At 37.5% G+C, this 24,965-nt stretch overlaps 1 protein-coding gene across 6 annotated transcripts in view; it reads right to left on the reverse strand.

The window, feature by feature from the left end:
* Positions 1-24,965, reverse strand: part of tjp2b (tight junction protein 2b (zona occludens 2)) — a 93,529-nt gene that overhangs the window by 21,346 nt on the left and 47,218 nt on the right. For 5 of the 6 annotated variants that reach the window (XM_079637169.1, XM_079637171.1, XM_079637172.1 and 2 more), the window contains 6 exons: positions 13,620-13,673; positions 11,211-11,335; positions 10,488-10,590; positions 9,231-9,852; positions 5,102-5,205; positions 3,638-3,791 (listed from right to left, as the gene is read on the reverse strand). In XM_079637169.1, coding sequence (XP_079493295.1) covers positions 3,638-3,791; positions 5,102-5,205; positions 9,231-9,852; positions 10,488-10,590; positions 11,211-11,335; positions 13,620-13,673 — 1,162 coding nt within the window. Of the gene's footprint in view, positions 1-3,637; positions 3,792-5,101; positions 5,206-9,230; positions 9,853-10,487; positions 10,591-11,210; positions 11,336-13,619; positions 13,674-14,842; positions 15,066-24,965 lie in introns of those variants that run through there. The other variant, XM_079637170.1, reaches the window with a different exon arrangement.

Raw genomic sequence — 24,965 nt, forward strand, 5'->3', positions numbered from 1 at the left:
AAAGCCGTTCAAGAGCAGCATCAAGTGTCACGTTATCTTAAGAACAAGAAGCTTTCGAGTTCTGTCAGCTGATTGAATAAGAAAGTCGATTCAGTGTGTATCTAAAATTATCCCCCAAAAAAGCTTTCTTATGTTGCTAAATTTATTAAATGGAAAATCAGAAGCAGGATCCCAATATCTTAATTTATTCAGATCAAGTTGAAATTGTTTTTCCCCCCTAACTGTTCTGTACTTGAGGGATTTTCATTCCGATGGGCTATCGGTCAGATTATTTGCGGATTATTAGTCTGCGTGTAAACACAGATTCAGGAGAACATCAGGGAGGATCAGGGAGCTGGTGTTTCCATCTGTTGGGTGGGGATGAAATTACATTCTGTCTCTTACGAGGGGGAGGACAAACCACAGAGTAGAGACAGCTGCTGTATACTCCCTGACTACAACCCAAAACAGCACGGCCAGGGCTGGATTTAGTCCGCAGCGCTACTGTGACAACACATGCAGAGCAACAGAGAGAATGAAAGAGAGCAAACACACATACATACATGCTAATGCTAGCTAGACCCTAGGGCTGGGCGATATTGCAATGACTATATTTGATATTGATATATTCGGAGGGGGTGGGGACTATATATGTGTGTGTGTGTGTGTGTGTATACCATAGAGTAAAACTTTACAATAAGGTCCCAGATGTTAACATTAGTTTAAAAAAAACCTCTAAAGCATTTATTCATCTTGGTTAATGTTAATTAAAGCATTTATTCATCTTGGTTAATGTTAATTTAAATATTTACTAATACAATATTGAAATCAAAAGTTGTATCAGTTAATATTATTTAATGGACCTGAGCTAACATGAACTAACAATGAATTTGCTTTTATTCATTAATCTAACTTTAACTAACATTAAGAACTAACATTAAGCAATGTAACATATATATATATAAACATTTCTAGATATCATTATATTTTATAAACATAATATTGACATTTAGTAATATTTATAATATGTATACTATATTTAATAGTATAAAATAATATACAAATATATTGATTATATATTTGTTTTAATTAAATGATAATATAACATTAAAAAAATATTTCTAACATGACAATTTTATTTCACCTGTAAAATAGTGATATATATTATGGATATTCCCTATATCGCCCAGACCGACTAGTGACTGAGAATAAACAAATGTGCTTCCACTGTTCATAGTGTGTTAAAAGACAACATATAAAAAATGTAACTATTTACTTCTGAAACACATGTCCCTGGTCTTGTTTTATTTCCTTAAAAAGAAACATTCATAACCAAACCCCCTTCATAACAATTCATTAAAATCCCACAGCACACAGTCAAGTCCCACCTGACATAATTTCCCATTGAACATACTGTTTTACATAGAAATAAGCTGCATTATGAAGTCAAATGCATTGTGAATTCTATTGCCATCATGTTGTCTTTAAACACAATTACCTGAATTGACATAGCACAATGAAACACATGTAGGGGTGACATCCAATTGCATACAAAACTAATTGAAGATAAAGACACAGGGGACAGTGCTGATTTACAACAGTAAGCATTGAGCGTCACGGTTCAACGTGTTCAAGCATGCTACACTACAAAGTCACAGTTTCTTGAATACAATGAACAATACAAATGAGGAAATAGCTGAAAGCCGGCTATCACATCATCTAGTCAAAATGAAAAGTAGAGCACAATGGTGCCTAAGAGGCAATGAACAGTACATGCTGCATTTTTATGCCAGGGAGTAAATCACATCTCAATTTAACTCGAAGCAGCATGCACAATGCACACAGTGACTCATGTTCCACTGCTGATGAATGCAAACATGAAATGGAAATGCATTTAGCTGTTCTGCCCTGCCCCACTTGACAAGCAGACGCTTTTTCTGCACTGAAATTTACTTCCACCTGCATTTAATACCTTGAGGATGGTAGATCTGTAAAAGCCATGCGATATCCAGCTGTCCCACCCTAATAACAGCTGAAGAGCATGAAATAGCAGCTGAGAGACTGTCATCCTTCCAGACACGCTTTCTCCTTTATGATAAATAAGTCACCACCACACAGACATAACATTGAGCAGACTTATTTATTGTTAAAGAAGGTATTAAAAAAAAAAGGAGGTTAGCATTAAACATAAGAGCACAGTGTGAAAGTTTTACAGGTTTGACGAGGCACAGTCATGATTAAAGATTAAAGGCAACCAGACTTTATGTTGTGTCTCAGCGGTCCATCAGCTAAAAGTATGACATATCTGTATTATCTGTAAAAAGAGAACACAAAAATAGCATTTCTGTTGTAAGCTGTTTGCTTTTTCTCAGGCAAGCGCATCTTTCTGGTGTTAAAATATTCATTGTGTTTAAGTGCAAACAATGATGCCTATGTATCTGATAGAAAGGTTAAGATACCTGCTATTAACATCCATTTATATAAATGCACAAAAAAATAAAAATAAAAAAGAAATATATATATATATATATATATATATATATATATATATATATATATATATATATATATATATATATATATATATAATATAACTTTTTTCTTTAAAATCAATTTATTATAATAGTGTTTAGCATTTAAATGTATTAAATAATTGAGTAAATATATATAAAATCATACAAAATAATGCAATATAAAAAAATATAATAAACGATGTAATTATAAAATAAATATATATTTTCTTGAAAAAACTACAAAATTTTAATACATTTATACAGTATGTGTGAATTATAATAAATTATATGCTATGGCTTCTACTTTTCGATCTGATGTACATTTTCTTTAAAAGCTGTATCTACCACTCAATGTTTTAAAAGTAAAAAAAAAAAAAATTATATATATATATAATAATTAAAAATCATGCAAAAAACAAGAACAACAAAACTATTTGTATGTGCTTTCAGGAATAAAAAAATAAAAAAATAGTGGTGCCTTTGTATCTTTTATCAGAAATGCGGGACTTCCCTTAATATATTGCCATATTGAGTGTTCGATTCCTCCCATTAATTTTTCTACAAATGGGTTGTCTCTTTATTCTGTCTCTGATGTGGTCCGCTAGTGGTCAGATAACCCGAGACGGATGTTAATAGCAGGTATAAATGGAGTCAGTAAATCTCAGCTCTTTGCTAAAAACAATAGTCTTGTAATTTCTAAATGACTATGTGTTCCTGTTAAATATACTGTACTATCAATCTATAACTATACAGCCAGAGGAAGTTTTATAAGCCATGTCCGACTGCATTAACGGTATCACCTCTGTAGACTTATTAAATCCATGGCATATAGTTGAAATTGTGCCAGTGGATGATAACCATGCTCCGACACAGACGGTGACAAATTGAGTTTTGTGCTTCGACACTCATTTCGAGTCTATTAATAGTGATTCGCATAATTAACTGTAATTTATTACAGCCTCAGCGCCTGGCGAATGTGTACATGATATTACTAATCTGATTTATCAGAGCCAATTCATGCTATCTGCTTTTAATTAAAGTGTGGAGTTAGAGAGCAAACAGCCAGAGGGTGAGCACCACGGCTCAGGAAGCGCTGTAATGGAGACTAGTCTATGGACAAGTGCTGCATGATAGAAGAAACTTACCGTCAGGCTCCGAGTCGCTGTCTGCCAGGGCAGGGATGCGCACCAGGACCTGCCGCTGATCTCTTTGGACCACCAGTTGCAGCTTGCCCCGTGATTTCTCAATCAGCTTGCCGGCGTCACTCAGAGAGAGGTTCTCGGTCACCGTTCCGTTGATCTGGAAAAAAGAAAAGATGTAACATTATTGGTTCAAGCTTTCATAACGCTAGGGTGCTACGACATGAGTCTGATGTCAAAGGGCTTGAGTTTGGAATGCCAATTTGGTGGAGGTGTGCGAACAGTCACCCCAACTAATATATATATACTGTATATATATTGACAAGGTTGATAAATCGGCAGATATTTTTCATGATAAAAACATAAATCATAATTATTGATTATCTGCCTTGATACCGTCACTGCATTTACTAATAATATTAATGTCAAATACTAGATTCAATTTAAAATATATTATTTTATATGATATTATTATTTCATAGTTCATTTGATACGTAAATATTAAGTAAAATTAAGTTAAATATGTACTGTAAAATAATCAAAAAAGTTAATTTAATAAATTGTGTGTGTCACTGTCTTTAAATTGTGTGAAATCAGGAATTGCAACATTATATTAGCCATCAGCAACCATGTGCAGTGTTTTTTAGTATTATTTATTTACTGTATATACTATTATAGTATTTAAATAACATTTTAAATTAGATTTTATTTTTACATTGCCAGTTTTCATTTTAATTTAAGTTTTAGTTTTTTTGTTATATGCTTTTGTCATTTATATTAGTCTTTTTTTAATATTTCAATATAGCTTTAATTTATTTCAGTTTTACTAATTTAGACCTTCAACTAAAACATTTTATTTCAGTTAGTTGTCACGACAACATTTCTAAATTTCTTTTAAGTTTTTTTTTTTTAAGATAACCGTTTTCATCTAATATTTACATTTAGTCATTTAGCAGACGCTTTTATCCAAAGCGACTTACAACTGAGGACTACAGCAAGCGAGTCATCGTGAAGAGGCAAAAATAACGCAAGAAGTGCTCAAAATACAAAGTTCAGGCATTGCTCAGAGTAGCATAAGCCAAACAAGGGAGGATTAAAGGATTAAAAAATTTTTTATGTCAAGTGCTCACGGAAGAGATGAGTTTTCAGTTGTCTTTTGAATGTAGTTAGGGATTCTGCATTCCGGACGAGGGTAGGGAGATCATTCCACCAGCAAGGAACCGTGAATGAGAATGTTCTGGAGAGTGATTTTGTGGCTCTCTGTGATGGTACCACGAGCCATCGCTCATTAAATATATATTTAATACAAAATATATATTTATATTTTATTAACTGGATTTTTAATATATTTAGTTCTAGTTAACAATATCAACAATGACATATTAAACACAGAAAGCTACTGGGTTGTTCTAGCTATTTGATAGATTTCATGTATGAATATGGCTGTTGTGTGAAGAGTCTTATAGGAACCTTGAGAATGATGTCGCCCTCCTGGAGATTTCCATCTCTGGCAGCCAATCCAGTGCTGGTCATCTCTTTGATAAAGATCTGGCTGCCCAGCCGGAGGCCGTACTCTACAACGAAACACAATGAAACATTGGTTCTGTTCCGCAACGCTAACATGAACCTAACAACCATGATGACCTTGACCCTTTTAAGTACTCAGCAATCCCTCCAGCTGTCAAACAAATTGAAACTGAAAATATGGAATATTGATCTGACAGGCAGAATCAGAGCTCTGAACGCTCAAGAACCGCTAACAGAACTAAATATGATGAACATTTTTTGGATCAAATATTGTTCTGAAGAAAAACGTTTCCTGTTTTCCAACCCAAGGCATAATCTGGTAATAAACAGCGCTCCCCGCTTTGCCCTTCTGAGCTGAGGGTTATGAGCAGCTGGTGAGGAAATCGGAAGAGACGGACCGCTTTATGTGAAGTCACAAGAATGTATCTCCTCTGAAATCTCCTGACAGGGCCATCATAAATAAATCAGATTAAAATATCATCAAAATCTACTGAGGACACAGTTTTAGGATGGGCGTATGGAGGTCTAAAGAAAACAGAATGAGAGTGAAATAAATAAATGGGATAATTACAATAGGACGGACAGAGAGAGAGAGAGAGAGAGACAGAGAGAGAGAGAGAGAGAGTCAGAGAGAGAGAGAGAGAGTTAGAGAGAGAGAGTCAGAGAGAGAGAGAGAGAGAGAGAGAGAGAGTCAAAAGAGAGAGAGAGAGAGAGAGAGAGAGAGAGAGAGAGAGAGAGAGAGAGAGAGAGAGAGAGAGAGAGAGAGAGAGAGAGAGAGAGAGAGAGAGAGAGAGAGAGAGAGAGAGAGAGAGAGAGAGAGAGAGAGAGAGCCAGCTGCCCTGTTCACATGACTTGTGTGAAGCTCAGATGGTCTTTTTATGTTGTGTGTCATTTCCGCAGCATCTGACCTGATCTCTACTGCAGGAATAAAGGCTCTGCACCTGTAAAGGGGTCATATGCCATATTTTACACTATTGAGATAAAAATGATTGATGAACTATGAAAATATGCTGTTATGGATTATTTAGTGAACATGTCACAATATAATGCAGCTTTGGAAAGATGGGGTCTCACAAACTATATACTGGACCTTACAGAGCAACATGAAGACTATATACACTACCGTTTGTTTGGGGTTGGTACGATTTTTTGAAAGAAGTCTCTTATGCTCATCAAGGCTGTGTTTATTTCTATTGATTAAAATACAATAAAAACTTTTGTGAAATGTTACAATTTAAAAAATATTTTAAAATGTAATTTATTCCTGTGATATAAAATCTGAATGTTGAATGTTGAAAAAAGCTTTGCTGCTTCATATTTTTGTGGAAACCGTGATTTTTATTTCAGGATTCTTTGATAAATAGAAAGTTCAAAAGAACAGCATTTATTTGAACAAATTTCTTTACTGTCACTTTTGATCATTTCAATGTGTCGTTGCTGAATAAAATTGGCAGAATTTTGTTGTTGTTGTTTAAATCGTACTGACCCCGAACTTTGGAACGGTAGTACATTAAGCTTTTTTGTAGTTTAATAATGTAGCTAAAAAAGGCCATATTTTTGTCAAAAAAAAAAAAAAAACTTTCCAGAAAGTTGCCACAGAGGTCATTTGCATGAGAAAATATGAACTTGCAACAAATTTATAGCAATATTTACTGTGTAAACATTGATTCACATTGAGTATTTCCTTTAATAATGCCCACGAAGAAGCAATGAATAAGGGGTGTGTTTGTTTGGGTTGATTTCAAATATAAACATTTGCCAACAGCATATTTCAAAAACGGATTAACCCACCTTTAATAAACTACAAAAAAAGCTATGTTTTAAAGGGGTCATGACATGAGAAACCAAATTTGCCTTGATCTTTTGGTATATAAGAGGTCTTTGTACCATTAAAACGTCCTGCAAGTTTCGTAGCTTAAGACGTCCTCCCCATTATAAACGAATCATTTATTTAATCAAGCTCTAAATACAGCTCGTTCTGGATCCATGGTAAGAAGTGACGTCAGGGTACGAAGTGACGTACCAGCGTTTGCATATAGACCGCCTCCAGCACAAGACAACTACGCTTAAAGCGCAAGGCAACTACGCTCATTTCGTATCATTGTCGCGCCCGCGCGCTGCGCGCCTCACAAGTGTTCAGTCGACGGACAGCGAGTGGGTCTGTGTACAGGGAAATTACGACGCCGCAGATGTGCTGTTCCTGGCTGTGGACAAACAACATCTTTGAATACGCTGCGAAAGATCCAGTCGTCAGGGAAAAATGGATGCACTTTATTTTTTGCGGACGTCTCAGTCACGGCAGTGTTAGTTTAAGCGTTTGTTCTATACATTTGAAGGATGAATGTTTTGAGCTTTGCCAGAAAACTGTTGCTCAAAGATAAGTCCGTGCCGACTATTCTTGGCTCAACATCGACGACGCAAACTGTAAGTAATGTATTTAAAACTTTAAACTACTTTTTAAATACGCTGAAAGATCCAGTCGTCAGGGAAAAATGGATGCACTTTATGTTTTGCGGACGTCTCAGTCACGGCAGTGTTAGTTTAAGCGTTTGTTCTATACATTTGAAGGATGACTGTTTTGAGGAAAAAATCCCAATATGATGCTTGGCTTTGCCAGAAAACTGTTGCTCTATGGTCCGTGCCGAATATTCATGGGCTCAACAACGACGACGCAAACTTACTTTTTACCATGGCTAATATAAACACATTTGTATAAGAGAATCTTGAAAATATGTCGCCTTTCGAGTAGGCCTACATGTGATAGAAAATTAAAAATGTTGCCTTTATCAATGCTGCATCTTCAAAGATGGCCTGTCTGTGCATGCATTTTTGTCCGTGGTACACCCTATCATTTCATTGGAATTAGTTAAATAATGTTAAACTGTTAGCAAATTAAGCTATAGGAAAATTATGTAACAATAATCCGTTTTCAAGTGTCTCGGGTTAATTTTTTTTTATTAATTCAAAATAGTTTCACTTTCCATGTAGACACGGGCTGATCCAGTCTTCGTTGTTGTGGTGATCGTTCATTTTCCTCTGATTCCGGCTCAAACATAATAAGGTTTTATCATTGCAAGAGCCATCGCTTCGCATGCATCCCCCGCTACTAAACAGTTGCGCCGAATCCGCACAGGTTCTGGCTGGGGGCGTTAATAATTGATGCATAGGCACTGACGTTAGCCAATCATAACAGTGGGCGTTAACACTGAACTCTTAAAGGGGAAACACCCCCAAAACAGACTGTTTGACTCAGAGGATGAGAAACCGGGTGGGAAAAGGTCATAAATCACTACATTTTAAAAGTTTTTTGTAAAAAAAACTATAGTAATACTATATTTGCACATAAGGGAACATAATAATAAAATAAAAAAAACCATGTCATGACCCCTTTAAAGTATCATCTGCTGTCAGTTAGGTGAAATTGAGAAATTAATACTTAAATTGAGCAAGGATGCATTAAATTGATCCATGGGTGTCGGAAGCAAAAAAAAAGTGGGTGGGTCCTCCTCCAGAATTTTTTTACTGGAGTAAATGCCATTTCATGTATTCTGGTGCCTTTTAATTAAACAAGTAAACTAAACTCGGCTTCACGTCGGCCTGTTCTTTGCCTCCACGTCGTGCATTAAATGCACAGCTATACCATGGTCATTTGCCAACAATGCCAACTTAAAGCTGTTATTGATGTTTGCAATGCGATATTTGACTGGAAGGGTACAATTAACGGGCGGTTATTTTCGCCAGTTGCGGCTGGTTGAGAAATATAATGTAGCGATTTCAGCAGAAATGGAGTTTAATTCATTAGGGCATTCCTCAAGTGGAATGGATTTGACTGACGGCGCTCTGAAAAGCGAACAGACATATGCGCTGAATTTAAAAGTGAGTGGGTCCAATATCATTGTTCTTAAAGAGTGGGTGGGTCTTGTCCCACCCATATACAATGGTTCCGACGCCCATGAATTGATCAAAAGTTACAGTAAAGACATTTGTAATGTTACAAAAGATTTCCATTTCAAAATAAACAGTTTATATTCAAAATATGCGATTAGTGACAAGCTAAACCCGAGGTTCTCACCTTCATTGGGCCTGTTTTTCACCAGCATCACATTGATGGGCGGCTCCAGGGGCTCATAGTTATGAAGGTCTCTTCCTCTGTCCCGCTCTTTGCTGGGTGAAGGCGAGTGATCCTGCAGCCGGTCCCTGCTGTGACTCCTAACCATCTTGTCATCCGAACGGGTGTCATACCTCCGCGTGTCATAGCCCTGGTCCCTCCCGTAGCTTCCGGCAGGGCTTCCTCCTCCACCGCGGCCTCTACTTTGCTGCTTATGATAGCGAGGCTCCGGGCTGGATCCACGCTCCAGTGTCCGGCCCCGACTTCCGTCCCTGCGGTAGCCGCTGTCAGAGCTGGGCGATCTCTCGGTGCTCCTGCCTCTACTTCGTTCCCGCCGAGAGTCGTAGTCCTGGCTGCGGTAATCCGGATCCAGGTAGTCTATCCGGCTCTTGTCGAGGGTGCGGTCAGGCTCTCTGTCGCGGGGGTAGCCCAGGCCGCCATTCCCCCGAGGGTAATCAGAGTCTGGGTCACTGTTAACACTGCGGTTGTCCTCGGGATAATAGCTGGATATGTTGTAATCACGGCTATCTACACTCGGGGACGGGGGGCGCTTGAGGACAGACACCTTGCGAGGCCTCTTTACAGTCTGTGGGGAGCAATTGAATAAAATGAGTCTTTATACAATCAGCCCACTGTTATCAAAAGGGATTTATCTTACTATATGATAATCACTTTAAGCAGGGATCGATTGCAGTATATTCATTTGAATGCTGCATGTGTATTGGTTTTAAAACAGACCTTAACCAGCGCTTGGGGCAAAACTGCAAAATTGAAATCTAAAATTGTCAAAAAATATATAAAATGTGGGGGATAAAAAAAAGATTTTGTTTATCTTCATAATAATCATAAAATGTAAACTCCGATCTTACAATAATTTGACAAACACATTTCAAATATTAAAATTGTATCCGTGTAAAGCATTTATGATATTATATTTATATCTTACAATACTTTTGTATTTGATGTTGATTGGATTTTATAGGTAACATCAGTAATATTTAAATCATAGAATATTAATTAATATTCATATTCATTTTGAAACTAATGTATTTGACATTATTGTTTTTTTGTTTGTTTTTTATCATCAAAAGGTAATAATAATACATTGAAAGGCAAATATTTACATAAAAAGTTAACATCTGACACTGCTAACCTATGCTAATAACCAAAGTAACTTGTTTTAGTAGGCCTCTCATAAGGGTCAAGTTGACAAATACTCACTATTTTGGCCACTTTCCCACATTTCCGAAGTGACTGCACAGCAAAAGAATGAGGCACATTATCCATGGTGATGGTGTTGACCTGTATCACACGGTCGTTCTCACTGTCCACAAGCAAAACAAAACAAATGTCAAGTCTAAAATATTATACAGACATTCTATTTAACAATATTATTGGCTTTTATGTTTATTGTCATGTTTAAACTATTTCGATTTCAATAACATGTTAAAGAAAGTAATATGGGAATACATAACACTCATTTAAGACAAAATATGGTATAGGCAAATAATTTAAATTCTATAATGTGGTACATGATGTATTTCCAAGTGAATATTCTGTGAAATAATGTAGGCCATAATTGTATACCTCAGTATTTGACTGAAATGTGACAGGTAGGTTATGATATTATTGGTTAAGATCATTTTACTCAGCCTTGAGTACATCAACAGAAAATAAGCTGTTTGTTGAAATGTATAAAGTTATTAAATTGATAAACGATTATGAAAAACATTTCCTCTTTGGATTAACATGCACTAATATAACACGCACAATAACACCAAGGACATTTGTTAGGGCAGTAAGCAGCAATCAATTTTGAATCGATGTAATTTTAAAAAGCTCTATGTGAAAACTCGATACTTATTAACCGGCCTATGCTGGTGTAAAATAATGGTTTACCAATACGCTCAACACGTATGCATTAGTAAGGCGAGTGAAGCGTACAAGAGCAGTCCATCGGCTGGTCCTCCTGGCAGCACGTCCGACACGATGATGGACGTCTCCCCGCTCTCCACGTTTGGATTGTCCCGGCCGCCGGACACAGCAATTCCAAAGCCCATTTTAGAGTCCTGCAAAAGAAAGAGAGAGAAATCACTTTCAGTGTGAAAGTAGCACTAACGCATTTCCATAGTCATACATCACAGCTAGCCTCCCCAAGGCAGTACTGCTTAATATTGCTTCTGAGAAGCATGCAAACGGCCAGCGGTGTTACACAATCACGTCCGTGCGCTCTTAAAATAAATCTCTCATAAACGTTGACTGCGTGCCACCACAGTGCGGTTTTGCAGAAAGCCACTGCACGCTAAAGCTAATGGAGACATGGTTCCACCTCATTGCTTAGCCAAATAACAACCCGCTGTACCTGCCTCAGAGGAGCGCTGAATAAATAGAGTCTGATGAGTGGGTATCGCTGGCTTGATCTGGCAATCTGCTCCAAATATATTCAGGACCAATTAAAGCTGGAGATAAAACCTGACAGCAACGAGTGAAACCGAGATTTTAGAGTGTGAAGTAATGGCACAGACTGACACTGAGTCTAGGGGTAGTAGGTAACCAAAAGCTTATATAACATTACCGCAGGCATGAGTAAATATATACCGAAATAACAAAATAGACAGGGCTCTCAAAGAGCACATGTGCTCCAAAGCTGAGAAATTTAGGAGCATATTAAAAACACTTTAGGGGCACAATAGAACAAATAATGCATTATTCCTTACAGGGATACAAGGAGACATTTATAAGGGAAATTATTTATTTTATTAGAATAATAATAAGATTCATATTCTATATTAATTCTATTAATATTTTCCGATATTTCTGCTTCAAACTGTATTTAGTACCGGTATATATACTTTACTATTGCCGGCTGCTCATTCAAAAAAGATGCAGGAGATAAAATATGCACTCTTACAGCCATCTACAGCATATTACAGGAACACCATAAGTAAACATTGTAATTCATCAACAGCTTTCTATTAGCATAAATGTGCAGTATTCACTGATTGTGAGCTGTAGAACGTGCAACGGCGCCGCATTCCTACTTTGAAACATGCAGCTTAAATCATCTTATTTAATAATCACATTAGGCTGTATTGCGATTCCTGTTTTTCCATCCCCAAATTAAGACGTCTTAAAAATAATCAATATGTTACTTATAAAACTAAAAAAACCGAGGACCCCCAGGGACTTTTTTTTTTAATTCACACATGTGCTCCTAAATACATTTTACACACATTACTTTTTAGTCGCAAATGCGTGTAAATCACTAGTACTGTCAAGCCCTTATAGATCATGATACGCCATATAAACTTGTCCTCATTCTAAGTATCCTGTTTTTTTTCTAAAACTTCCAAAAGCTTATATCTTCCCTTTTATGTTGCAGCGATAAGACGAGACAATTCTTATCTGAACCCAGGGATCTGACATGTCAAAGAGCTGAGATGTTTTCCCAGGATGAGTCTGATATGTGATGGTGGTGATAGTGTCTGTGTGTTTGGATAGTGTGTGTGAACCCTTGCGATCTGTCACGCGGGAGATAAAAGATGCGCATCCTGTTGTGCATGATGTTGGAGGAAAGAGGAATGGGAGGAAGGAAAGACAAGATGGGAAGAGAGGGGGGAGGGGTAACTTCATCTGACAGGCTGAAGCACTTCAAGGAGAACACAAGCACAAAATGTTTTGATGCTAATAAGTTGTTAGTGACAATGTCCATGTTTACATGACAATTATGTCTCATGCAAACACCTTATTTGGGATTTCTACTGTTCATTTATACATGCACGTGTCCATATGGATATAATTATGAAGGTAACAAGAAACTGATCACACTGTTCATTTACTAATATGGATTGCAATAAATAACAAGAGTGAGCCAGTATTTCCATAACAGAATAGAGGGAAAAGAATGTTCATGTCATATTCAATAGTTTTGTTGTTGTTTTAAATAATGACTATACATGCACTTTTGTGCAAACGTTTGGGGTCGGTATGATTTTTGTTTTAAATAAATGAATACTCAAAAGTGGCATTTATAATGCTACAAAATAGTCAGATATAATCATAATCCTGAAGCTAATATTCTCCTGGATCCAGCACACTGAGTTTGGATCTTGAGGGGATCTCAGGTATTGTTACTGTACATGTTAGAGGGGCTGGCGGAGCAGTTAGGCTTGCTCTAGTCTGTTTGTTAAGAGGCCCATCATCTATCTGTGCAGCATGTCGCCTCTTTGGTCACAAACATGAAATTTGTTGTTCACTGCCGAGCCGCTCTTCTACAACATATCTAAACCTGCAACTCTTAAACCTGCAGTGGGTGAGCTAGTTTGTGTAGGTTCATGTAAAAGAGTTTCATACCCGCTGTAGAGTCACAGTGTACTGCTCCCAAACCGTCTCCTCCATTCCTGAGCTCTGCATGGAAAAGAGAGAGAAACCACCATTAAATCACCAGTCAGGCGTCACTAATTTCAGTATGCTGTGCAGCGTGACATGTGGGGTTGAGTGTCCTATACACAAATTGGTTCTAAATGAAGTGTCCTGAACTAATTATTTCATAATTACATGGATGCACACATAATATTAAAGGAATATTCCTGGTCAAGTACAACTTACTGTAAGCATGACAGTATCTGTGGCAATTACTTTGGATACACATAATTAGCAGTTCCTCCTCCCCATCTCAAAAATGATTTTTTCTTTCACTGATTTGTAAAAACTGAGGGAGAAGTCAAAATGACTGTAATTTTCTCTAATCAACGGCATGCCACAGATTCTATCTGTACAGTTTAAAGGTGAAGTGTGCCATTTTTTTATGTTCTTTCCCAGTTTAATGTAACTATATGTGGCAGCACAAAATACTGATATTTATTTAAGCATCCCTGCCAGTCCAGTTTGGGCCAGTAACAGCGAACTGAAAAAGTGTTTGAGATCTGTTATTTATTTTATTTGTCTGTTTTTTATTTACATTACTGATCAAAAGTTTGGGATCAGTACGTTTTATATTATTCAGCAAGGTTGCATTAAATTGATAAAAAGTGACAGTAAAAACATTTAAAATGTTGCAAATTTCAAATAAATGCTGTTCTTTCGAACTTTCTATTCATCAAAGAATCCTGAAAAAATTGCATCACAGTTTCCACAAAAATATCAAGCAGTAAGTCTTTTCAGCATTCATAATAATAATAATATTATTGTTTTTTTTTGAGGACCAAATTAGCATATTAGAATGATTTCTGAAGGATCATGTGACACTGAAGACTGGAGTAATGATGATCCTGACAATTCAGCTTTACCATCACAGGAATAAAGTACATTTTATTAAAACAGAAAACAATTATTTTAAATTGTGTAATAATAATAATATTTCACAATATTACTGTTTCTTTAAAAAACTTTTTAAAAAATCGAACCGACCCCAAACAGATGTATGTAAAATGTATCTGCGCAACATAACACACTTCACTGTTACATTGTAAATAACCAAGAATATTCCTTAAAATGACATTATGAAAATGAATATTAGTTAAAAATTACGAAATGAAGACCCCCTCCCCAGCTATATAGTATCTACACAGAAATACCTGTGAACACCCAGTGAACACCCCATTATTTGGTACGACCCGATACGTCACTGCATCAAAATGAGGGTCTACCACATACGGCAGGAGAGTGTGTATGAAGGATGGGCCTGTCATTTCCACAGCTCACTTGGGCGAAAGCATCATTTCTTTGTTTTTAAGAATGATCACATATGAGGACTGAATCCATGTTAACTCACAGATCTACGTAAGCCGATGTCCATAAACACACTGTGAATGACACCAGTCTGTATATCTCTCTTTTTGACACACAAAAAACCAGCCTGACAAACTCACACACACAGCTCAAGGGTGTGTTTGTTCCAATGAACAGCAAGACATGCTCATCAATATTGATGATTAACTGGAAAGCGGCCACAGTAAAACCCAACCTCAACTAAACCATGACGACACAAGGTTAAACCACGGCGACTTTGACCGTAGGTCCGGTTAAAGCTTCTTAAAATAGTCGGCTTTAATTAAATAAGAAATCTGTTTGGACAAAACAATATCCTTATCTACACCTGATTCTACTTAAATTAAAGGACAAGTTCGGTATTTTACACTTAAAGCCCTGTTTACAGATCGTATCTGATGAAATAGAACGGTTAAGATTAAAATTTCGACACATGCTGCTGTCGCGAGAATTTTAGGTTTATTTAGGACCTATTTTGCCAAACGTGTCACACCCGTGATTCTTCCGTTGAGAGCTTGAATAATAGACACTCAAGCGGCGGAGTAATACCGCACCTCACTCAGCACATTCAATACAAGTCATGGAGTTGGACAAAAACTACGATAAAACCTGTTGGAATGCATCTTTTTCAGCGATTTTTGAGTGCACATACCAGTGAACACCCCTGACCACTCGGTGAGTTTCACGTCTTTGTAAACGAAAGTTTAATGTGTTTTAGGAAGGAATCTTCCTGTGGCCATAGACAACCATTGTGGGGGTGAGGGGGGAAAGCGATATAAACCTAAAATTCTCGCGACAGCAGCATCTGTCCAAAGTTTAATCTTAACCGTTCTATTTCATCAGATACGATCTGTAAACAGGGCTTTAAGTGTAAAATACCGAACTTGTCCTTTAAACTTTTCTCTCTTCCATGTCAAATTTATTTAAATAGCGCTTTTTACAATACACACAGTTTCAACACAGCTTCACAGAAATTCATGTGATGTGACAATGTAAACAATCCCGCAGCTGACATTTTCTATATAATATATTGCATTATGCGAGTATACTGTGCGCAGGTAAAGTATATATCAATATTTTCGACAATATAGCAAATCGAGCATTTGAGGTTTGCTATATATACTGCTTAACGTGAGTGTACTGTGTGTCAACGGTAAGGTTGGATAAATGGATATACTTATATTAGTTGTATAATTGGTTATTAATTTGTTAATTAATTCAATGCTTTATCTGGTGATAATGTTCATTTAAAAGAACCAGGGCTGGCCAATCACAGCACAGATCACGTATGACATCACTCTGATACCAAAACTAGGTCTAGTCAAGTCATCTTTATTTATATGGTGCTTTATACAATACACATTTCAAAAGTGATAACAGGAAAATGATTTAATGATGCGGACAGAGTTCGTTTCGGAAGTACAGCTGCTCTAAGAAGAAAACAGTGTCATTATTCAGCTAAAGTCAGTTCAGTGTTGATTCAGTTCCGTTGTAAAGATCATCAATTATTAAATTCGTTCATTTCATCTATAAAGCAGCTCTGCAGAAAACAGTGAGGTCATCGTCCAGCTCAGTTCAGTTCTCATCCAATAGTGTCGGTTCAGTCAAATCGATAATATTGTTGAATATTAAGTGTCCTCCTAAGGACAAAATGGCTAATGTGCAACACACACATACGTTTTAGTTTTTGTCTTCTGCACTTCCCTTTAGCTTTTCCTTGCAAACACACACTTCCCCTTGTTCTCAGCCGTCCCCGTTAGCGTGAGGCTCTAATTGGAGGATTCTGCCTGCGGATATCTGCCCTCAGACTACTACAGAAGCGTACAATTAATGTGGACATGTGCATTTGCTGGGCTCTCCACAAGCACTCAGATAGTGCGCTATGCAGCAAATAAAACTAATCCACAGAGATAAAGTAAATAAAGGGCCTGATGCTGATAAGCTAAGACAGCTCTTCTCCTCTCCTCCTGCACTGGGCTGCTTTCTGTGGGTGGCTAGTGGAGATGTTGTTCATAAGACGGTGATGAGAAAGACAGATAGCGAGGGAGCTAAAGATGCTGCATCATTTGAAGGCAGTTCAAGCTGCTTTTACAAAGCACTCACCTTCTTGTTCTGGAAAATGATGGACAGTTTCATAGCGAAAAGGAAAATTACAAAGCTGCTCGCTTCATAAATCAAAGACAGGCCCCGCAAAGGCTTTGCAAATGTTAAAATAAACAAGAATTATGAGCATTTTCTCTTAATCTAGTTTGCCCGACCAAGTTAATGAACAAAAACGCATTTATGAACACGTTAACATTATTAAAGTAGCAGTTCGCCACAAATATGAAAATTCACCCTCTAAATGTGTCTTTCTTCTGCACCAGTTTTGATGTCAGCGACAAGAAATTAGCCTTAGGATGATCTTCACCGACGTCAAAGCATATCTGAACTCACACGAATACGATTTGAGAGCTGCGGAGGTGAGGAAGGTTTTCAGCCAATAAAAATTTACATTTCAATTTGGTCATATTCGGCTATTGTTATTTGGAGGAATTGAATCACATAGGCCACTATTATGACATTTATAAAGTCATTGTTGGACAGGAGCCATCCTTATAGAGTGCTGCTAGTATGATGTATTTTTGCGGGCCAATCGTGAAAATGAGCATTTTAGCACTTCCAGTTTCATCTTCCTGGAGTCAGTAGGTTTTTTGAATGAGTTTTTGGTTCAATGCCTGAAATACTGTCTGTAGCGCAAGCACAAGATATTTTCACATAAAAAACATCAGTAATACCACCTAGTTATTTTTCTAAACTTCTATTTGGGTGGTTGCTATAAAGTGGCTTAATGGGACTACAGAGGTTGTTGGGGGCTTTAAACGTGATCACACAAACAGGAAACTCTTCTAATAACTCGCTAGTTCGCTTTTACAGCCTTGTTGTGTATCTCCTGCACTCTTGCAGAGTATTCTAACTCAAACTTTCATGAGATTTAAAAAAAAAAAAAAGGCTGAAAGAGTGGTTTAGCTTAATGGTGGTGACGTTTAAAGCATGCGACCACGGTGCAGTTCATTTATAGCCTATGTTAAGCTTTTCCTTCAGGCGATTGTATTTAGGCTTCAAAATTCATAAAAGTTGTGCTGATTTGTTAAGATCACCCTGATGAACGAAACATGTTAGAATCATGAACTCTTTATCACAGAGCTTATTTTCAGTAATAATCCAAAAGCCAATGGAAAAATACTATTGGGTTTTTGTCGAGGGAACCAGGGTGAAGCGAACTTAAAGGTTGGCCTAGAAAAATGACATCACTGCAGTGTACTGCATTGAAAAGAGAAAAACAACACATTTCTACAAAAGAAAACAACATGTTTAGAATGACATGAGGGTCCTTTAAAGATTCATATACCTGGGTTTCTGTCTAAATACATTGAAAAGCTCCTAAAACACATGTTCTAGATATGTTGAGCCTTGGTTCTCATCCTGCTGACACAGGTTCAAGTCTGATCCCCCTCTTCAAATTAATAAAATAGCATACCATCATCTCCATCTGTCCAATAAAGCAAATCCAAGCCCAAAAATATACAAATTAAAATCCTGACTGCTATTCTTGAGATGTCTCCACAGGAAGCTGTCACCCATCTCTCCTGAGAACTAACCTAAAAAAAACCCTCAAGTCTTATTTGGTAAACTCCTCACAACAAGGTCAAGACTCTCCTCTTTCTCCGGCTCAGCTTAATCTCAGAGGGACGGGACCCTGTAAGCAGCCTGTGAGGAGGACCCTGCTGTTCCCAATAAGCTGAAATGCGTCCTGTCGACAGGACCATCAGCGTGAAGCCGTCCACACCACACAGACCCGGGTGAGCAGGGGCGCTGGGACAGCATGTAAACCCAACCTGCAGATCGCAGCCAGTAATGCTAACATGTCTGAACAGCCTGTCCACACGAGCAGATACAACAGGTTAGATGTTGACAAAGAGGGACACACACACACACACACACACACTAAACCAGTACCCACTAGAGCAGTAAATCGACCGCCACACTTGTCAACAGAACACCTGAGCAAAAGCAAAGGCACAATTGTATAAAAAAATCCTCCATATGATCGGGAAGTCCTAATTGATTTATAAGCAGTCAACCAAGATAGGGTTTTTTAATGGCCGATGCTGGTATCTAGAAAGCAGGGTGGTCAATTACGACTACAATTATAAAACTGTAAAACAGAGTTATTTTACATAATATTCACTGAAAATGGTTACTCTCTCCATTGACGAGGTTATTGGTAGGTTTTTTGATACAAGAATGAACAAACACATCTGTATATCAGCCAAAGCGACATCAGGCCGGTAACATCCCCGACAACGTGGACAAACTCTTGATGGTGGGTCAGGTATAGCCTAATTGTCCATATTCTTGTAGTGTTTAATTTATTTATTCATTTTTATAATGTATATGTATTTTCTTTGTGTTCTAAACTCTGAAAAACAGATTTTTACGTTCTGATCTCAGAAAAGTTCATGCGATGATGTTGGCAAGCTGTATGGATGCGCTTGAGACCTTAATTAATACTTTAGATTATCATTATTATGGTTTAGTATTTCTCTCCCGACTAATCGACTAATGGCTTAACTTTAGTTGGGGGCAGCCCTACTAATTTTTATGTGTTTTAGCTGCATAGGATGGTGAACAATATAAAAAGACCAACAAGTACACAAAACATCACAATGCCAATGCACAAAGAATAATATTCCCAGTAGTTACATAGCAATTTTACACACTAGGGCTGTGTGGTATAGATACAATAAAATATAATACAATATAGTATTTATAAATATCCACCAGGTCTGAAGGAAGCCTTTTAAAGGATAATTCCGGTATTTAACACCTTGAGTCTATATTGTAGTTTGTTTTGGATGAACAAGAGTGGTAGACAATATTTTTTTGACAATGGTTCCTCTCTCGAGTTTTTGACTATAAAAGAATTGACCATGGACCCATTCAACATTGGAGTCAATGTGCATGTCCGAAAATGTCATTAAAACAGCCAATAATGTTCGTTTACAAAACTGTTAAACTCACCGAGTGGTTAGTGGTGTTCGTTGATGATTATAAACAATATATCGTCGCAATATATGATTCCAATCCGTTTATTTTGCTATAGTGGAACTATTTTTTCAGACACTTCACAACCGTGTAACTTCCGCTCAATATTTGAATCTGAAGCGTTAGCACACTCCCGACCACTTGATGGCGATAACCGATGTTTATGTCTCGCGGGACACTCACGGTCACAGTCGAGTTCAACTTCATATTGCACTGGTCAGTGGTCGCGTCTTTCAATATTTTCAAGGTTTTGTTTGTTTATTTCGCTTACTCTCCCAGGGCACAGTTGCTCTGCTCGCTAGCCTTAACGGAAGCGAGCAAAAAGATTACATCGACCAAATGTAAACAGCCCCCTTTCCGTTTCCGTTAGCGCATAAATATTAACGAGCACTCAGTCCTTCAACAGAATTCAATGGGATTTTACAAAATGACGAATAAAACACGACAGAAACTGAATTTCGCAACACTTTTTGTTTCTGGAACATCAACTAACATCACTAATCACTCGGTGAGTTGCACAGTTTTGAAAACTAATGTTAAAGGTTGTTTTAATGACATTTTCGGACATGCACATTGACTCCAATGTTAAATGGGTCCATGGCCAATTCTTTTATAGTCAAAAACTCGAGAGAGGAACCATTGTCAAAAAAATGTTGCCTACCACTCTTGTTCATCCAAAACAAACTACAATATAGACTCAAGGTGTTAAATACCGGAATTATCCTTTAAGCCATTTCAGAGAAAAAACACACACACTATATATATATATATATATATATATATATATATATATATATATATATATATATATATATATATATATATATATATACATACATACACACACACACATATATACACATTTTCTCTGAAATGGCTTAAAAGGTTCTTCAGAGTAGATTAGGTAGATTAAAATTGCTTAATGTACCAAGTAAAACATCTATTTAAAAATAAGCAAGGCATGTGATGACCAAATGAACACTAGAAACCAATATAAAAATATACATATAATAAACAGCATTCATGTTTACATATATTTAAAACATTTAAATATATGAAAAAAAAATGCCACAAGTAATTGTCTCAATTAATAAAGTTAAGTTTTGGACAGATTCACAAATATTAAAATCTTAAAAGCTATATTTGCCAATTTTGCACATTTATTTTAAGAGATTAAAACATCTCTGTCTTAACACTCTCATATTTGTGAGTTTTGAGACAATGGGGATTGTGAAACTAGTCTAATGACATTAGTAAACTTGCTTGATTGCAATATTCATAATCTTGATTAACTTCACTGCTAAACCACTGTGAATATTTAATTCATCACCCAGCCCAAATGCACGCACACATGCACATCAATTCGCACACGCTAATTTGCCAGTCCCTCTAAAAATACGCCTCACACCTGAGGGAGACTGAGACCCAAACACCTGCTCCCCTCTGCATCTCACGGTAATGACCGAAGCACAAATCCCAGACAATGAAAGAGTTTAAACAGCTCGGCAGATGGATCAACAGAGGCAGTGCAGCCGCTGCCAGCAAAAGCTACGCTATGCGACAGGAGCCAGTGAAGTCCACTCCATACACACACACACACACACACACACACACACACACACACACACACACACACACACACACACCTATACCTGCACCTGCATTACCGGCTCATTATTGCACACGCACATCAAGTAAGGATGCTTCGTTATGTTGCAATTAAACATTGAATCTGTGGTTTACGTTCCACTAGCTTCACAATCATTATAATTCTTTCGCAAAGTTTTATTTAAAAAGTAACATCAGATTAATGCCCAACACCAGAACTTTCCCCAAGCACAAGCAAAGCCACACACCCAAACGCTACGCTAACACACAACACAAAACATCATGATATATATGACAAAAACTTTGCACACAATCACAAAACACGCCCACTAACGCGATACAAACCAACTCTGTACAAATCAAGCCCCGAGATCTCTACTGCGGGATCTAGGAAAGGGGGGTAGAAACACGACAATCCTCTCTCTAAGGTGGCAGCTGATGGAAGGGTTTATCCCTGGAGGATCAAGCCACCGCAAGCGCCTTTTTTCCCATCCCCACCAGCAGTTTGAGCAGGCATGACGCATGCCTGGGTGAGAAGAGGATGATGAAGCTGTTCCTTAGCTCCTTGGACTCCCCCCGCACCTCGATTCGCGCCCCTCCGCGCCGCCTCCATCTCTGGGCTCTCTGCAGGCGCACGCAGCAACCAAAGGGGAGCCAGTTCACACTCATCTCTCCCCATGGCCACCCGACCTCCAATCTAATTAAGCTCTGAGGCGGAGAAGATTAGGCACCCGGAGAGAGAGGGAGAGGGAGAGAGAGAGAGGGACTATAAATAAGACTCACAGAGCCACGGCGAGTCCTGAACGACTGCACAGCGCGTGCCCACTTTCGGCACAGCACCGTTTTCATGTCTGCGCTCTCTCTCTTTCTCTCGCTACAATTCTGCCGGCTCCTCTTCTTATGTAATCCTAATACACAACTGGCCTACATTTACACACACACACAGAGATCAATACCTACATATTTACGTGTGTACAGATGGAGTGTATACAATATTAGCGTATGCACACACACACACTCCTAAGAATTCCTAAGAGACTGCAGCGATCCGCAGGACAACGGTGTTCACTTTAATATTTCAACATTGCGCACTGCTGAGGAAACTTTGCAACATTTTTTTAATGCTTTAGCAGAGTATCTTCTACTTGCATTTGCATTCTTAACATATAGAAGTCTTTATGCTATTTATTTATTAGTGATGACAATTATTGTGTAAGTATTAAGTATTATCATATTACATGAATTATATAATTATTAATATAATAGTTTCTTCTACTCCAATTCCTTGTTAAAATATAAACATTTAAACTGTGGCTGTAATAGAAACTTGTTTTAATGACGATCCTATATTTAACATGCATTAAATAATGAAGACAACAGGTTAAGTAAAAATATACTGAATATTTATGTAATATAGTGCATATATTTAGCAAAATGCTCCTCCTCTTAAGATTTAAAAGTCCAGACTACGTTTCATATCAAAAGTAACTAAGCACAAAGCTTATTGCAATTATTAGGGAGACGCGATATAATAATGTATAGTGAAGGTTTGTTTATGCATCTCCTGAGAACAGCATAGACTAAAAGTGAAATGAAAAGTGAAAACATGAAATAGTCACCGTTTCGGCCATAACCGAAGATTCGTTTTTGGACAAATATTTTGGGTTGCCGAAATGTCAGTGCATCACTACTATATATTACTATTTATGTCTTAAAACAGTTAATGGCTTATTGCATTTAGATCAGGATAAAATGGGATACAAACCCAAAACCCCTCACAAATCTATGTAAAACTAAAACTATTGATCATTCCTTCTTACGCCACGATACATTTCAGGGAGAACGTTCAGCTGTGAGATTGAGCACTTCCTCGGTTACTGATTTAATCATCTATGGAGACCAAAACAAGAGTGTCTAAATCAGGAAATGGTGGAAACGCCATCGGATCTGACCTCATCTATTTCCCAGCATTAACTTGATGATGCAGGCTTGATGTCACTCAAATCCAAGAGAAATGAACTTCAACAGCTGGGTTAGTAAACGTAATTTGTCATGTGACTGTGAGTAACTCATCATGCTGGGAATTCCAGGTAAGTCAAGAAGAGATCAGGGGTCATGAACCAGGCACTCATGACATGGTCTCTGTTAGCGGTGAAAAGAAGATTAGAGGGTTTTACGGCCACTAACAATCTCCTGTCGTCTCTGTTCATACTAGCACAACACCTAAGGATGATAATGACCCAGCTAACAGCAGCTAACACACACACTCTAACATGCTTGACCTGGACATGAAGATGTTAAATCAGAAGAGCGCACACATATTTGCAGCACTGCTATATGGAGAGCTATTGAGGCAAGTAGGGGGCGCTCACCCTGTGCTCTGTGTGGGTCCTAACGCCCTGGTATAGTGATAGGGACACTATACTGTAACAAGCACCGTCCTTCGGATGAGATGTTAAACCGCGGTCCTGACTCTCCGTGGTCATTAAAAATCCCAGGATGTCCTTTGGAAAAAGAGTAGGGGTGTAACCCCGATATCCTGGCCAAATTTGCCCAAATCTGTCCATCATCACGGACTCCTGATCATCCTCATAGTATATACTGATTAGCTTCATCACTCCGTCTCCTCTCCACCAGTAAGCTGGTGTGTGGTGGGAGTTCTGGCGCAATATGGCTGACGTCGCACCATCAGGTGGATCATGATGCACATTGGTGGTGGTTGAGGAGATTCTTCCTTCTATACATAAAGCGCTTTGAAGTCCATAGGCAGGAGAGTACCAAATCACATTACATGTAATAAAATCTCCCCACAAAAGGAGAATATACAACGTATTGTCCATCACTTAACAATAAATACAACAATCCAAATTACTACCAAAAAAACCTCATTATACATCCTAAAAAACATCACACAATGTTACAAAATCAATAAATGTAACAATTATTATTCCCACTATTTAAATATTCAGGCCAACACAATTTCACATTAGACCGAGATAATTACTGATTATGAATTTACATGTGACTTATATAAATGTTGTGTACATATTATATACATGCACATTACCTTTCAAAGATTTGGGATTGGTAATTTTTTTGTTGTTGATGTTTCTGAATGTCTTCTATGCTTGCTCACAAAGGCTGCACTTATTTGTTTAAAAATACAGTAAACATTAATATTGTGAAATATTATTAACATTTTAAATAACAGTTTTCTATTTGAATATGTTTTAA

This window comes from Phoxinus phoxinus (assembly GCF_949152265.1).
Source record: "Phoxinus phoxinus genome assembly, chromosome: 15".
Lineage (NCBI taxonomy): Eukaryota > Metazoa > Chordata > Actinopteri > Cypriniformes > Leuciscidae > Phoxinus > Phoxinus phoxinus.